At 42.4% G+C, this 17,039-nt stretch overlaps 2 protein-coding genes across 3 annotated transcripts in view; both read left to right on the plus strand.

Annotated features, from left to right (window-relative positions):
• Window positions 1-17,039, plus strand: part of LOC137289896 (cilia- and flagella-associated protein 44-like) — a 46,959-nt gene that overhangs the window by 17,893 nt on the left and 12,027 nt on the right. For both annotated transcript variants that reach the window (XM_067820885.1, XM_067820886.1), the window contains 11 exons: window positions 3,910-4,023; window positions 4,517-4,669; window positions 5,336-5,459; window positions 6,363-6,472; window positions 7,205-7,353; window positions 7,731-8,007; window positions 9,000-9,055; window positions 13,027-13,189; window positions 14,555-14,685; window positions 15,384-15,574; window positions 16,096-16,262. In XM_067820885.1, coding sequence (XP_067676986.1) covers window positions 3,910-4,023; window positions 4,517-4,669; window positions 5,336-5,459; window positions 6,363-6,472; window positions 7,205-7,353; window positions 7,731-8,007; window positions 9,000-9,055; window positions 13,027-13,189; window positions 14,555-14,685; window positions 15,384-15,574; window positions 16,096-16,262 — 1,635 coding nt within the window. The remainder of the gene's footprint in view (window positions 1-3,909; window positions 4,024-4,516; window positions 4,670-5,335; window positions 5,460-6,362; window positions 6,473-7,204; window positions 7,354-7,730; window positions 8,008-8,999; window positions 9,056-13,026; window positions 13,190-14,554; window positions 14,686-15,383; window positions 15,575-16,095; window positions 16,263-17,039) is intronic.
• LOC137289922 (zinc finger MYM-type protein 4-like) lies at window positions 910-2,587 on the plus strand. Its single transcript, XM_067820887.1, has 4 exons — window positions 910-1,180; window positions 1,412-1,661; window positions 1,891-2,126; window positions 2,373-2,587. The coding sequence occupies exons 1-4, from the start codon at window positions 982-984 to the stop codon at window positions 2,570-2,572; spliced, it is 885 nt and encodes a 294-aa protein (XP_067676988.1). The 5' UTR covers window positions 910-981; the 3' UTR covers window positions 2,573-2,587.

A 17,039-nucleotide genomic window follows, 5' to 3' on the forward strand; every position in this document is an offset into this window, starting at 1 on the left:
AAAGGAAGAAACATGAGGTTAACTCTGAATTGTTCAAGGTGGAATTATTTTAGCACTTTTAGATTTCAATATTTATGTATGTGGCATATGACATGACTACTGTTTGTGTTGCCAGGGTGCTTATTACATATGTGCTCTCTATGTAGCATACTAAATTAATGTGGCATATGTATAGGAGAAAAAACGCCTCCGAAGTTTTGGTAGAGAATGTAAACCTGAGGGGTAGGGAAATCCCGAGGGGCGTAGCCCCGAGGGATTTCCCGACCCCCGAAGGTTTACATTCTCTACCAAAACTGAGGAGAAGTTTTTTCTCTTGCTTATAAACCGTCATTTTAAATATTGCGTTATAAGGAATTAGGACCTCACTATACCGCGAACATTCGGAATGACAGCAATGTCGCAACTCTAATGCACAAGTTAGAAAACGCACGGGATTTTCACGCAGTGCACGTGTTTTTTGTGAGTGAGTCAGTTATATACCACGTGGTTACTTGAATCCGCTCATTGCTAACCATGGCAAACCAGAGCGAAGACGAAATGTTTTTAACACAGTCGCAGTTTAAGAAAGATGATGACAATGCTGCTGCTGCTGCTGCTGCTGCTGATGATGATGATGATGATGATGATGATGATTTTCTGTTCCGTTTCGCGGCACCTTTGACTGAGGAAGATATTGAAAGGAAATTATCTCGATGTGTTCCAAGAACGACAAGGTACAAAAATGATTGGGCGAAAGGAGTATTCAGGCGATGGCAAGAAGAGCGTCGGACGAGGTCAATGGATGCAAACATCGCGCTGTCGTCGTCCGTCTTGACTGAAGACTTGCTGGATATGACTGCTAAAGATATAAATACAGCCCTAAAGTATTTCCTATTCGAGGCGAGGAAAGTGGACGGGACTTGCTACCCAGCTGTTACTGTGTATGGGCTATTCACGGCAATAGCGTCACACTTGAAAGCTAACAAATCTCCTTACAATCTGATGGAAGGCGAAGAGTTCCAGGACAGCAGACAGGCACTGGACGCATGCATGCGTGAGAGGTCCACAGCTGGTCTTGGAGCAGACGTGAGAAAACCTACAGAGGTGATAACTCGAGACGAGGAGAACACTCTGTGGGAGAAGGGGGCTCTTGGAGAAGGCACGCCGCAAAAACTCCTGGACACAGTCCTCTACTTAACTGGTGAGTTGCATTTTGCATTTGATTTCCCTGTCGAAAAGTCGGATATTAGCAATTTTGGTATTTACAATCAAACCTTCACATCGAAAATAAATGTGATTAACTGGAACAAAATGCCCGACTTCACTTTGAGGCAAACCAAACCAAACAAAGTTTGGATGGATATTTTGAATCCCGTGTTAAGACCAAAATAGATAAACATTATATAATTGTGTACGGAATTTTATTTTCCAGGACTTAACTTCGCCTTGAGAGGTGGAAAGGAACATCGGAGTTTAAGACTACACCAACAACCTCAGATTACAGGCCCACATACAGACCAGAACGGCCGCAGGTACCTGCAGTATGTGGAAGACGTCTCTAAGACAAATGCCGGGGGAGTGAAAGACAGGAAACTGCAGAAGAAAAAGGTGCGAGCGTATGAAAATACCAAGAACCCGGAACGATGTTATGTGCGCCTTTTCATGAAGTACAAGTCACTTTGGTATGTATTAGATGTTTTCTGATACATTTCTGATACATGTTATACATTCTTTAGATATACCACTCATTTAATCACATCATGCGGGTGACTTGACCCATACTGCATGTAAATTGTCTTATAATTTTACTCCCTGATGATGATTGCACGCATTGGTTTAGGGGCATATAAATGACAAATGCAAACATTTCATACTTAATTGATTCTATGTCAACACAATTTAACTTTCCAGCCTACCATCTTCAACTCGAGCAAATGCGTTTTACTTCACCCCGATGAAGAAACCTAAGGATGGAAAATGGTACCTAGAGTCGCCCATGGGCCACAACACAATCCAGACAACGGTGAAGAGAATATGTGCTGAAGCCGGAATTGAAGGAAGGAAAACGAACCACTCGCTCAGATGCACTGCTGCTACCCGTCTCTACGAGGCAAACATAAGCGAGCAACAGATTTGTGAACAAACTGGTATGTAACTCAATGAATATCTGCAAAACACGAATGAAACTTGAAGTGACTGGGCCAAATTCCAATTTGGCGATTTTAAATGCTAGAACTTGTGATGTCAACATGTGTTATGGTTAACATGCCAAGATCCGGGTTCGAATCCCAATGATGGCCCCAAGCAAAGCGATTACAATATCATATAAATTGCTTTTCAAACGGTTATGTACAATTTGAAATGACTTATCAAGATGAATTCTTTTATTGTAGGTCACAAAAGCGAGGCAGTGAGGGTTTACAAGAGAACCAGTGATCAACAACAAGCAATGGCGTCAGATGTTCTCTCATGTTCAGCTCCAAAGAAAACTCAGACGTCTGCGACAGTGTCGGTTCCTACTTCAGAGGGAGATTCCGGTACAACACAAACTGTCGCTCACGGAAGTGTTACAATGACGTTCAATTTCAATTAAAACACTGTTGTCAGAGTTTTTGTTTTTCCTTTCCTGTGAATGCAGATTTCGGTGGCTGATCGCTCCAAACCGGTACTTTCGGGACGAGGGTTTACTCCTAGTAAAACCTGGGAATAGGTTTTACTTAAATCTAGTTAAACCTATTCCCAGGTTTTACATTGGGAGTAAAACCTCTTACCGGGTATTGGTGCAAGTAGAAAGGATAATGACCATTAAAGGCAGTGATCAGAATTAGGTTTATAAGACATGACAACTGTTTGTGTTGCCAGGGTGCTAATTACATATGTGTTCTCAATGTAGCATACTAAAGTAATGTCTGAAATAGAAAAAAAATGTCTTTTTGCATTTGTATCTACATAAGTCCTAAGTGATTTATTTCAACCAGACCATGACTTTATGCAAATTAGTTTGTGATGATATTGTATTGCAAATGACACTAATTAAAAGATCATTCTAAAACTTAACTTACCTTCATTATTAATGGTAGCTGGTGCAAAATTTAATAACTTTAATACTGAAACTATTAAGGATGCAGCTGCCAAGGAGTCTCACTATCACTGTAAAAGGAAACAGGTAGGAGGGATCGTCTTAAATGATGTGTCAGGACAGGGTGTCACAGATGGTGGTTGGGGTCCGACTGGGGAATAGAGAGATCAGCTAAAATGTGATAAACCTTCAGGGGAATTAAGCTGGGGAAGTACACTTTTGGTCAGAACAATTTGCAAATAATATCCAGCCCAATCGATCTTCTGGTGGTCATGCCACCTTTGAATTTTGAGACATTTTATAAGATGGCTGAATTAAGCTTTTCTATAGGTATTGTACACATTTACGTATCTAAACATAGACCTCATGAAAAAAGATGCATAACATGTTAATCAAGAGATGAGACATATTCAACCACATGGAAAGGCATACTATATCTCTGAGATGGACCCATGTGCCTGTAGGCAGCACATGCATTTCATGCTAGCTGAGTTGATGGTTCGTCGTCATACCTGGCTGGGTGATCTTATTGCCAACTATGGTCTGATCTACTGTTTTCAGCAGCTATTCATATTTTTTGAAAGTTTTGTCTGATTTTATAAGTAAACATGCTTTTCTAGATATCCTACTGCACATCCCACTGAATGCCGAGCTAGGCCAATGTGGGTTATTTTGATGTTTTGCTGTTTGCAGTTGTGTAAATTTTAGGGATACAGACTAGCAGCCAAACAACATTTTTTTTCTATTTCCGACACTACTGAAATAGATTACTAATGTTTGTGTTGACAGGCTGCTGATTACGTTTGCATTCTTTATGTAGCATACTAGATGACTACTGTTTGTGTTGCCAGGGTGCTGACAACACTGTGTTCTTCATGAACTTTGGGAACAAAGAGCTGGAGCCGATTGGCTATGTCCCTGTCCCAGCGCCAGTGCGCAGCATGCAGTGGTCACCAGACAAGTTTGTGAGTACACAAATCCAGTCCCTTTAACTGTACATCCATCAACTCCCTTAAATTGTACATTCATCTAGTCCCTTTAACTGTCCATCCGTCTAGTCCCTTTTAACTGTACATCCATCAACTCCCTTAAATTGTACATTCATCTAGTCCCTTTAACTGTCCATCCATCCAACCCCATTAACTGTACATCCATCAAGTCCCTTTAACTGTACATCCATCAACTCCCTTAAATTGTACATTCATCTAGTCCCTTTAACTGTACATCCATCCAACCCCTTTAACTGTACATCCATCAAGTCTCTTTAACTGTACATCCATCAACTCCCTTAAATTGTACATTCATCTAGTCCCTTTAACTGTCCATCCATCCAACCCCTTTAACTGTACATCCATTAAGTCCCGTTAACTGTACATCCATCTAGTCCTGATGGAGAAGATTAAAACATTCTTTATGTCCTGGGGGGTTGTTTAACTTGCTCTGCTGTTCTGGTTGCAGAACAAGACAACACTGCTGGTGTTCTGTGAGGAGGGCAAGGTGGTGGAGATCCAGGCTCCGGAACCGGGCAAGTTTGACACGTCTCACTCCTACCACATTACTGGACTCCAGATGAAGACATTCACCTTCCGCAGCATCAAGTCCAGGCTTCGGGTGAGAAGACAGCAGCCTCCGTTCTTGGAAAAAACTGCATTATCACTTTTTTCATGTCATCATGATGTTGAGTGTGAGTCTTGCAGAACATTGACCAAAACCCAAACTGGGGTATGGTGAGTGAACTGTTTTAGGCACGTGGCTAGTGATCCAGCATGTTTAAGGTGCTGGGATGGTGTCCACCAGTCAGCTTTGTGTGCAGACTCTTTCAGTGTTGTCACAACCCCTAGTGTACAGCACACAACCCTGTGCGCTTAGAAGAACTCACAAATTTGTTGGTAACTGACTAGATGGTGGCCACATGACTAAACAAACTCCTAGTTGTTGGTACAAGAATGTGCAGTAAAACTTGGAGAAAGTATAATGACTATATGTTCACTCAGCTGTGAATATGTACCTTCTAAGGAGGGGAAAACCACATTAACTCTGTACACCTAGTTACTCCACAGGTTGCATTATGCCCAGGGAGTTGAGATTAAAAATATGATGTTCTGATGAGATTGACATCCAAAGATTGAAGGAAACAAAGCACTTTGAGTATGTGTGTAGATAGGATTGACAATAGAGCTATGTAAATACACATGTAATAATAGTAAAAATGTTAAACTCAGTTCAAACTGAAATCCTGTTCCAACTGATATGAACACCAACTCATTGTTCCTGCAGCATGAAGAGGAGATGGAGAGGAAGCGCATTGAGGAAGAGGCTCGCAAGAAGAAGGAGGAAGAAGAGAGACGGAGGAGGATAGAGCGAGGACTAGAGACAGAATCTGAACATGGGGACGAAGAAGGTAGGTGTCCCGAGAGTACTCAGTATTGATGGCAGATCATAGGGTTCAGCATCAGTTGTTCATGATAGTATCAAAGCAGCAAGAAGGACATTATACTTTATGGATGACAACTTCTCTATTATATTATCACATCTTTTCAGGTTGTTAATGCCTAGGGTGGTGGAGTAGCCTAGTGGTTAAAGTGTTGGCTTATCACACTGAAGACCTGGTTCAATTCCGCACAGGGGTACTATGTGGGAAGTGTCTCCTGGCATGATATTGCTGGAATATGATGTTGCTAAATAAGGTGCATAGAAACCATTCTCACTTACAGTTGTTAATACCTTTCATGCCTACCATCATGCTGTCTTTGATAATTGCTGTTACTTGTATTTGTCTGTTTTGGACTGTTGTATTTCGCTATTGCTTGACAAGGGTGTATGAATCTAACATCATATTATAACAGAGAAGTTGTCATCCACAAAGTATCAGCCTTTCTTGTTACTAATGAGTGGTGGTGGGGTAGCCTCATGGTCAAAGTGTTTGGTCATCATGCTGAATTGTCATGGGATCGATGCCCCACATATGAAGCTCATTTCTGGTGTCCCATCATGATATTGTTTGAAGGTTGCTGAAAGCTTCATAAAACCATACTCACTCACATAGTCACTATTACTAATCAACTTGTAAAATTTCAGTTGAACAGATCATTCAGAACAGTGTTTGCTTGTATTGAATTTGCTATATTTGCTGCCCACATTCTGATGATGACTGATTAATGGGGTCACAATTCCTATGATGGTTTTGAAAGGGTACATGAAACATTAAAATGATCAATAGAAAGGGGCGAGGGATGATGTTTGAGATGACGTTGGGTGTCTCTGTGTGTGTGAATAATGACCATGTGTGACTTGATCTTCACAGAGGAAGAAACAAAGCCTGTTGAAGAAGAATGGCATCCTTACATCCCGGATGTCCCCAGTCCTATAATGCAAGGCTTCTATTCCCAGGAGGGCTACTTCTGGTTGTCTATGGTAGGTCATGTCTATAAACACTTCAGTACATCTTGGATGTTCCCATCCCCATAATGCAAGGCTTCTATTCCCAGGAGGGCTACTTCTGGTTGTCTATGGTAGGTCATGTCTATAAACACTTCAGTACATCTTGGATGTTCCCATCCCCATAATGCAAGGCTTCTACTCCCAGGAGGGCTACTTCTGGTTGTCTCTGGTAGGTCCTGTCTTTACACATTTCAGTACATCCCTGATGTTCCCAGCCCACAATGCAAGGTGTCTATTCCCAGGAGGGCTACTTCTGGTTGTCTATGGTAGGTCATGTCTATAAACACTTCAGTACATCTTGGATGTTCCCATCCCCATAATGCAAGGCTTATACACCCAGGAGGGCTACTTCTGGTTGTCTCTGGTAGGTCCTGTCTTTACACATTTCAGTACATCCCTGATGTTCCCAGCCCACAATGCAAGGTGTCTATTCCCAGGAGGGCTACTTCTGGTTGTCTATGGTAGGTCCTCTCTATACACACTTCAGTACATCCAGGATGTTCCCAGCCCACAATGCAAGGTGTCTATTCCCAGGAGGGCTACTTCTGGTTGTCTATGATAGGTCCTGTCTATACACACTTCAGTACATCATGAATGTTCTGTCTAAGCAAACTTAACTCTACATCATAGAGGTCCCCAGCCTTCAGGTTAACATATGTCGGGGGATGTACAGGAATAGAGTTTTATGTTATTTTTCCTCTGCAGGGTGGTTTTGATGCAGGCTACCTGTATGAGTGTAAGCTCCTCACTGACACAGAGAAATCTGCGATGGCTGAGCAGTCAGTGGATGAACCAATACGAGCAGTCCCAGTCCTGGAGTCTGATGATGTTCCTGTCTCGGTCATTGAGTTCAGGTTGGCACCTTGCACCTTGTCTTGTTCTTAGAGAGCTACCTGCTCTTGGCTGTAGGAGGCCTGGTGGGGCCCTGTAGATCTCACAAGGCAAAAATGAGATTTTCTTTTCGTAAATATTTTATTGAAAAATATACTTACAACCATCGTAGGATTTTAAAATGGACATTTTAATGCTTAGATGAACCCCAAGGAGAACTTCCTCTGGAAAAGAATCAGTAACCTCTACAGGTTTGTAGGAATATAATTATATGCCTACAATTACTTTTGTGTTGGTGTATATGTAATAGTATTAGAGTGTTTTTATTCTGAATTGATATTGTTTATCATCCCTAATGTTTGCACATCCTTGACTTATTCAGTGGTTTTCTATCATTCAGCAACTCTGGCCAACAAGCACTCTTTGGTATGGAGAACGGGATGATCAGAGTTCAGCAGTTGGAAAATAAGTTTGACATCTCTGACTTGGGTCCATACTGGTCACTGAGTATCCATGACAACAACTATGGTCATGTGACAGCTCTCAGAACGAGCCACGATGGGACAACACTGTTGTCGGTTGGAGCTGATGGCAACTTTTTCCAGTTTGGCTTCATGGACGAGGAGAAGCTTGTGCAGAAGATTGCTGAGAACAAGGCCAAGATCCCATCAGCGAGGGTGAGCAGATTACTTAATCTGCCTTACAGACACATTCTGTACTTCATCCTCCATAATGCAGGGTGTTATATCTTTAATGATGTAATACCTCGGTCCTACCTGAAACGAATGCTTTATTTCTGATATCATGTCATTAACCCATTATGCATGTCTCCAACACAACTGCCCTTTTGTGAGACTAATTTGATTGAAGAAGTAATCGTAGCATTATGCTGTCAAATTGGGATCAGAGTGGAGCAATGGTATTCTTGGAATATAGAGATAGGAAGTACACTTGTTGTTTGAGAAGGGCGGTGGGGTAGCCTAATGGTTAACCTGGGTTGATTTCACACATGGCTACAGTTTGTAAGGCCAATTTCAAGTCTCCTTTAGCCGTGATTTTGCTGAATAATGCTAGAAGTGACATAAAAGTAAAATTCACTCACTCACTCACTCACTCACTGTTAAACTGAAGTTGGGCAAACTAAAACATCTTGAACTTTAAATTGTAGATTACTTTCAATAATTTGAAGGGTCTCACTGGTGAGAATTAGCCTTTAATTGTCTAACGTGACAAATTATATGCTCTGCTGTGGAGATATTTGACCCCAGATGTGTCAATTACCAAACTGTCTGATATAGCTGCTCACAGGTTGTTATGTAAGAAGGTCATTTTATAGTTGCCAAGGTGATTTAGAGTTAATAACAGGACCAGTAATCAAGCAGTTAAAAGTATCAATGCCTGTTTGGACAATATGGTTTTCTGTACTTCCATGTTTTTCATTTCAGATAGTGTTTAAAGTGTTTTGAAACTTTCCAATTGTAACAGACTAATAAATATTAGGCATGTGAAAAAGACATATATCAAGATATCTTACAGGGATTGTAATGTTAAATAATATGAATTCATTTTATTAAATCATTTTCCTGGTAGTAACAAGGTTTACCCCCATGTAAATTTGTAGCTACATATTTACAACTAAGGTTTTATTGATGCTGACCTGTGTTTTCAGAAACAAGAAGACAGAGAGCGGGCTATTGATGACATAGATGATCCCAATGCCTACAGGTGAAAAACTGAATGTAGTCATGGAAACCAGTGTGGTTGCTTGTGATGGTTACATGTGGAATGTTGGGAAGATATAGACATGGGATGGTGTTGAAGGCTGTCGGTGAGTGTGTGGAATGTTGGGGAGATATAGACACAGGATGGTGTTGAAGGCTGTCGGTGAGTGTGTGGAATGTTGGAGAGATATAGACATGGGATGGTGTTGAAGGCTGTCGGTGAGTGTGTGGAATGTTGGAGAGATATAGACATGGGATGGTGTTGAGGGCAGACGGTGAGTGTGTGGAATGTTGGAGAGATATAGACATGGGATGGTGTTGAAGGCTGTTGGTGAGTGTGTGGAATGTTGGGGAGATATAGACATGGGATGGTGTTGAAGGCTGTCGGTGAGTGTGTGGAATGTTGGGGAGATATGGACATGGGATGGTGTTGAAGGCTGTCGGTGAGTGTGTGGAATGTTGTGGAGATATAGACATGGGATGGTGTTGAAGGCTGTCGGTGAGTGTGTGGAATGTTGGGAAGATATAGACATGGGATGGTGTTGAAGGCTGTCGGTGAGTGTGTGGAATGTTGGGGAGATATAGACACAGGATGGTGTTGAAGGCTGTCGGTGAGTGTGTGGAATGTTGGAGAGATATAGACATGGGATGGTGTTGAAGGCTGTCGGTGAGTGTGTGGAATGTTGGAGAGATATAGACATGGGATGGTGTTGAGGGCAGACGGTGAGTGTGTGGAATGTTGGAGAGATATAGACATGGGATGGTGTTGAAGGCTGTTGGTGAGTGTGTCGAATGTTGGGGAGATATAGACATGGGATGGTGTTGAAGGCTGTCGGTGAGTGTGTGGAATGTTGGGGAGATATGGACATGGGATGGTGTTGAAGGCTGTCGGTGAGTGTGTGGAATGTTGGGGAGATATAGACACAGGATGGTGTTGAAGGCTGTCGGTGAGTGTGTGGAATGTTGGGGAGATATAGACATGGGATGGTGTTGAAGGCTGTCGGTGAGTGTGTGGAATGTTGGGGAGATATAGACATGGGATGGTGTTGAATTCTGTCGGTGAGTGTGTGGAATGTTGGGGAGATATAGACATGGGATGGTGTTGAAGGCTGTCGGTGAGTGTGTGGAATGTTGGGGAGATATAGACATGGGATGGTGTTGAAGGCTGTCGGTGAGTGTGTGGAATGTTGGGGAGATATAGACATGGGATGGTGTTGAAGGCTGTCGGTGAGTGTGTGGAATGTTGATGAGATATAGACATGGGATGGTGTTGAGGGCTGTCGGTGAGTGTGTGGAATGTTGGGGAGATATAGACATGGGATGGTGTTGAAGGCTGTCGGTGAGTGTGTGGAATGTTGGGGAGATATAGACATGGGATGGTGTTGAAGGCTGTTGGTGAGTGTGTGGAATGTTGGGGAGATATAGACATGGGATGGTGTTGAAGGCTGTCGGTGAGTGTGTGGAATGTTGGGGAGATATGGACATGGGATGGTGTTGAAGGCTGTCGGTGAGTGTGTGGAATGTTGGGGAGATATAGACATGGGATGGTGTTGAAGGCTGTCGGTGAGTGTGTGGAATGTTGTGGTGATATAGACATGGGATGGTGTTGAAGGCTGTCGGTGAGTGTGTGGAATGTTGTGGAGATATAGACATGGGATGGTGTTGAGGGCTGTTGGTGAGTGTGTGGAATGTTGGGGAGATATAGACATGGGATGGTGTTGAAGGCTGTCGGTGAGTGTGTGGAATGTTGGGGAGATATAGACATGGGATGGTGTTGAAGGCTGTCGGTGAGTGTGTGGAATGTTGGGGAGATATAGACATGGGATGGTGTTGAGGGCAGACGGTGAGTGTGTGGAATGTTGGGGAGATATGGACATGGGATGGTGTTGAAGGCTGTCGGTGAGTGTGTGGAATGTTGGGGAGATATAGACATGGGATGGTGTTGAAGGCTGTCGGTGAGTGTGTGGAATGTTGGGGAGATATAGACATGGGATGGTGTTGAAGGCTGTCGGTGAGTGTGTGGAATGTTGGGGAGATATAGACATGGGATGGTGTTGAAGGCTGTCGGTGAGTGTGTGGAATGTTGGGGAGATATAGACATGGGATGGTGTTGAGGGCAGACGGTGAGTGTGTGGAATGTTGGGGAGATATGGACATGGGATGGTGTTGAAGGCTGTCGGTGAGTGTGTGGAATGTTGTGGAGATATAGACATGGGATGGTGTTGAAGGCTGTCGGTGAGTGTGTGGAATGTTGGGAAGATATAGACATGGGATGGTGTTGAGGGCTGTTGGTGAGTGTGTGGAATGTTGGGGAGATATAGACATGGGATGGTGTTGAGGGCAGACGGTGAGTGTGTGGAATGTTGGGGAGATATGGACATGGGATGGTGTTGAAGGCTGTCGGTGAGTGTGTGGAATGTTGGGGAGATATAGACATGGGATGGTGTTGAAGGCTGTCGGTGAGTGTGTGGAATGTTGGGGAGATGTAGACATGGGATGGTGTTGAGGGCAGACGGTGAGTGTGTGGAATGTTGGAGAGATATAGACATGGGATGGTGTTGAAGGCTGTTGGTGAGTGTGTGGAATGTTGGGGAGATATAGACATGGGATGGTGTTGAAGGCTGTCGGTGAGTGTGTGGAATGTTGGGAAGATATAGACATGGGATGGTGTTGAAGGCAGACGGTGAGTGTGTGGAATGTTGGGAAGATATAGACATGGGATGGTGTTGAAGGTAGACGGTGAGTGTGTGGAATGTTGGGGAGATATAGACATGGGATGGTGTTGAGGGCTGTTGGTGAGTGTGTGGAATGTTGGGGAGATATAGACACGGGATGGTGTTGAGGGCTGTTGGTGAGTGTGTGGAATGTTGGGGAGATATAGACATGGGATGGTGTTGAGGGTAGACGGTGAGTGTGTGGAATGTTGGGGAGATATAGACATGGGATGGTGTTGAGGGCTGTTGGTGAGTGTGTGGAATGTTGGGAAGATATAGACATGGGATGGTGTTGAAGGCTGTCGGTGAGTGTGTGGAATGTTGGGAAGATATAGACATGGGATGGTGTTGAGGGCTGTTGGTGAGTGTGTGGAATGTTGGGAAGATATAGACATGGGATGGTGTTGAGGGTAGACGGTGAGTGTGTGGAATGTTGGGAAGATATAGACATGGGATGGTGTTGAAGGCAGTAGGCGATTGTGTGGAATGTGGTCTGCCTTTTACATCTCTTGTACAGTATGCCTGTTATAATCCCTGTACAGTATGCCTGTTATATTTCCGGCAAAGCATGCCTGTTATATCCCCTGTACAGTATGCCTGTTAAACCCCATGTACAGTATGCCTGTTAAATCCCATGTATAGTATGCCTGTTATATCTCCTGTACAGTATGCCTCTTAAATCCCATGTACAGTAGTCCTGTTATACCCCCTGTACAATGTGGCGGTTATATTCCTTGTGCAGTATGCCTGTTATTCCCCCTTTACAGCATGTCTGTTTAATCCCTTGTATAGTATTCCTGTACAGTATTCCTTGTACTCTATACAGTATGTCTTGTAAAGCATTCCTGTCATATTCCCTGTGCAGTATTCCTGTTATAGTCACTGTACAGTACGTCTCTAATACCCTGTGTACAGTATGCTTGTTATATCACTTTACAATATGCCTGTTATATTCCCTGTACAGTATTCCTGTTATACTCCCTGTACAGTATGTCTCTAATACCCTGTTTACAGTATGCTTGTTATATCACTTTACAATATGAATGTTATATTCCCTGTACAGTATTCCTGTTATACTCCCTGTACAGTATGTCTCTAATACCCTGTTTACAGTATGCTTGTTATATCACTTTACAATATGCCTGTTATATTCCCTGTACAGTATTCCTGTTATACTCCCTGTACAGTATATCTCTAAGACCCTGTGTACAGTATGCTTGTTACATCACTTTACAATATGCCTGTTATATTCCCTGTACAGTATCGAGGATGCAAAGCAGAAATCAGAATATGACAAGATGATGAAGGAAGCTGAGGAAAAGAAGAGAGAAGTACGACGCAACATCGCTAAGCTGCGGCGCCAGTTCCGTGGTGTGCTGGAGAAGAACGAGTCCCTCCCCAAACACATTCAGCTGCTGAAAGGGGTGAGTAGAGTCACACTAGGTCATTAAATTCTGTAAAACTGTGAAGATTATTTAATATCTTTAGAAACACAAACAAGCTTATTATTTTCTCAGTGAGAAGCCATTATCACATTTTCATTTTCTGTTCATGCAGACATGTTTGAAAATAACCTTCACAACTCTAAAAGAATATTCCTTTCCAAATAATATCCATCCCTCCTCTATTCTTTGACAGTCTTTTTAAGAATCCCATGGCAAATTTACTTAAATTCTACATGCCACTTTTCAACATTCTTTTAAAACTTCTGCAGTTAAATACTTGAAAAAAAAAAAACAAAAAATGATAAAGAATTTCAAAATTCTACAAACCCAAAGCAGTTACTGTTAGAGTCATCATGTTCAAGGTACAACTGGCAGTTCTTCTTTTCTTAATAATAATAATAATGATGAGTCCACTTATATGGCGCCAACTCCATACACCATGTGTATGCTCATAGTTCTGCAAATGTGTTACAATGTTAACTCGTGTCACACAAAACACAAGGCAGTAGATTTATATCCAGGTATAGTCCGTTTGGCGCATAAGCGGACCTATGAATTTATTATGCAGTCTAGCTCGAAAAATAATAAACGTAACATACTCAATGAAATGCTGATCATAATCAGAACATCAACCATCAAACACATGTACACATGCTTGTACAATTGGAAACCAATGTAGACTGATGAGCACAGGTGTTATGTCCTGGATGTAATCCTTGCCTCCATGATCTGTCTCCTCTGTATTCTGGAGAACTGTGAGATTTCAACCAACAGTTTTGAGAGGACGGCCTCTGACCAGCATGTGGGCAGCGTTCTGGTCAGGAGATGTCTGATACTGCCAATATTTCTCAGATGAAAATGGCATCCTTTGCAGATCATACCGTGATGGCTTGTGTTTTATCAGTGTTGAGTTCTGACAAGATGATTTTTAGATTTAGAAAGATGATCTGAAACAGTACTCTTATGAGTGTGATCAGGAATGACATTAAAAACTATACAAAATAATGTTACGTTTGATAGTCTTGAATCAGCTTTCAAAGTAAATTCCGCAGCAGAAAAATGGCAAATTCTGCAGGTATTTTTGCATGTTTTTTCCGCATACCAGACAGTTTTCTGAGTTTAGAAAAAAAATGAAATCTCATAAAAGCAAGCATTCATGTTTATGTCTTCCATATAAAAAACATTGCATTTCTTTTGCTGTTCAATATAGGTTATGCTTAAATAAGTAGATTATCTGGCACAGACGTAAATATTTACAGAATGCAGTCATATGACTTTATGGCTTACACATGATTTTTGCTGTGAAAGTGTGTGATATTGTTTGTTACATTGCATGTCCTCCAGGAGTTTGAGATGGATCGGGAGATCAAGTCAGAGCTGGAGAGACATACCAATGAGAAGATTGAAGTGGTGCGTCGGGAACTGGCCTGGGAGTCAGAGAAGCACAGGATAGCCCTCGAGAAACTCCGCAAGAGGTAGCCATACTGCTGTCATTTACTCTCAAACTGGGTGGATTGTGTAGCCTCGTGCCAACTGTTTGCTTGTCATAAAGACCTGGTATCAATTCCTCATGTGTACAGTGTGTGAAGCCTACAGCTGGTGTCCACTGCCATTATGTTGCTTTAATATTGCTAAAAGTGGCATAAAACCTCCCTCGCTCACTCGCTCTCTCCCTCCCTGACAGACTCACTGACTGACTGACTGACTGACTCACTGACTCACTGACTCACTGACTCACTGAGTCACTGACTGACTGACTCACTTGTATAATATATTCCACTTCACAGCTGGTTAGGTGGTTAGTACCCTTGAAGAGCCATGTTGCAATTGGTCTACAGCAACCAGTCCTTCCTGTTAGTTTGTACAATTGTTGGGGGCACAGTGGGTTAGCTTAGTAGTTAAAGCATTTATTTCCAAATCCCCTCATGGGCACATTGTTTTGACACCATTTCTGGTGTCCCCCATCATGGTTTTGCTGGAATATTGCTAACAGAGGTATAAACTACACTCATTCACTACAATTGTTTGAAGAATCAATTGGAAAAATAGGGCTGTCAACTTGATAGTATTAAATATTTATGCCTCTTTTGAAGGATGCTTCAAAGCATTTCATCTGTAAGTGGATATTCTTGACTCAGACCACTGTTAATATGTTACTTGTTGTGTCCTCCAGATTCAAAGATGTTGTGGAGTGTGATAGGATTGTACTAAAGGCCTTCCTCACCCCCCATGAGGTCTCCAGCTTCCGTGCCAGCAAACTTTCGGATGATTTCTACCAGCTGAAGGCCGACTTTGAGCGTCGTCGCACACTCCACTCCACCAAGGACGACTTGACTCGGGACCCCACTCGGGATCTGGCCACTGGTCAGTTCTGGCTTGTAGTCTCCATTACAATTCTGCTTAAGATAAATGATGGGAACAAATATTTCTTGTAATTTCATGAATTTTGAGGCATATGTTAATCTTGACATTGTACAATATTTCACTGTTGTTTGTACTGAACGTAATGTTTGATCCTGTGGTTTATGATGGCCATGTGGCCAGTTTGTCTCTTGTTTTGTAATAATCTAAGCAAACAATATGACTGTAACTTGTGGAATATTCTTCAGATCTAGAAAATACAAAAATATATTTATATGAAATGCACCATTATTGTAATTTCTTGAAAGCAAATTTTGATATTGAATGGAAAATATACATCCAGTCACACACACACCACAGACGTGATGGGAAGCCTCATGTCACTTCACATGAGAAAGCATTAACAGTTGTTGAAAATATTATTCTGTCATGAAACATGTTGTTCTGATGAAGGTGAGATTGCTATGACGCACTGGAAGCCTAGTGTCTCCATAGTTATTAGAATCTCTCTGTTCTTGGTGCAGGCCAACATCGGGGTGAAGACAGCGGAGACGGCAGTGGTGAGAAGACAGATGAGTCGATGGGGGCGAAGGTGGTGACCTCTCTGAAAGGCAGCATGGGAGAGAGGATCACAAAGGCACTCAAGAAGGTGGAGGAAAAGAAGAAGAAACGTGCAGCCAGGAGGGCACAGGTGAGTGGTGATAACATGAGCTTGGAAATAACCTAAAATGACCTTAGTCTGGGGATATACCCAAGTGAACAAGGTCAGAGATGCCCTTAGTCTGGAGATATACTCAAGTGAACAATGTCAGTGCTGACCTTAGTCTTGTTATACCCCAATGAACGATGTCAGAGATGCCCTTAGTCTTGAGATATACCCCAATGAATAATGTCAGAGATGCCCTTAGTCTCGAGATATACCCATATAAACAATGTCAGAGATGCCCTTAGTCTTGAGATACACCCCAATGAACAATGTCAGAGATGCCCTTAGTCTGGAGATACACCCCAATGAACAATGTCAGAGATGCCCTTAGTCTGGAGATATACCCCAATGAACAATGTTAGAGATGCCCTTAGTCTTGAGATATACCCCAAAGAACAATGTCAGAGATGCCCTTAGTCTTGAGATATACTCAAGTGAACAATGTCAGTGCTGACCTTAGTCTTGTTATACCCCAATGAACGATGTCAGAGATGCCCTTAGTCTTGAGATATACCCCAATGAATAATGTCAGAGATGCCCTTAGTCTTGAGATATACCCATATAAACAATGTCAGAGATGCCCTTAGTCTTGAGATATACCCCAATGAACAATGTTAGAGATGCCCTTAGTCTTGAGATATACCCCAAAGAACAATGTCAGAGATGCCCTTAGTCTTGAGATATACTCAAGTGAACAATGTCAGTGCTGACCTTAGTCTTGTTATACCCCAATGAACGATGTCAGAGATGCCCTTAGTCTTG

Source organism: Haliotis asinina, chromosome 1 (genome assembly GCF_037392515.1).
Source record: "Haliotis asinina isolate JCU_RB_2024 chromosome 1, JCU_Hal_asi_v2, whole genome shotgun sequence".
NCBI classification, from domain to species: domain Eukaryota; kingdom Metazoa; phylum Mollusca; class Gastropoda; order Lepetellida; family Haliotidae; genus Haliotis; species Haliotis asinina.

What these genes read in the sequence shown, in the direction of transcription:
- LOC137289922 (XM_067820887.1), top strand. Translation starts at nt 982, where the DNA reads ATGGAAGGCGAAGAGTTCCAGGACAGCAGACAGGCACTGGACGCATGC. An exon ending in CACAGTCCTCTACTTAACTG is followed by an intron (nt 1,181 to 1,411) that starts GTGAGTTGCATT and finishes TTTATTTTCCAG; the next exon opens with GACTTAACTTCGCCTTGAGA. An exon ending in ACAGATTTGTGAACAAACTG is followed by an intron (nt 2,127 to 2,372) that starts GTATGTAACTCA and finishes CTTTTATTGTAG; the next exon opens with GTCACAAAAGCGAGGCAGTG.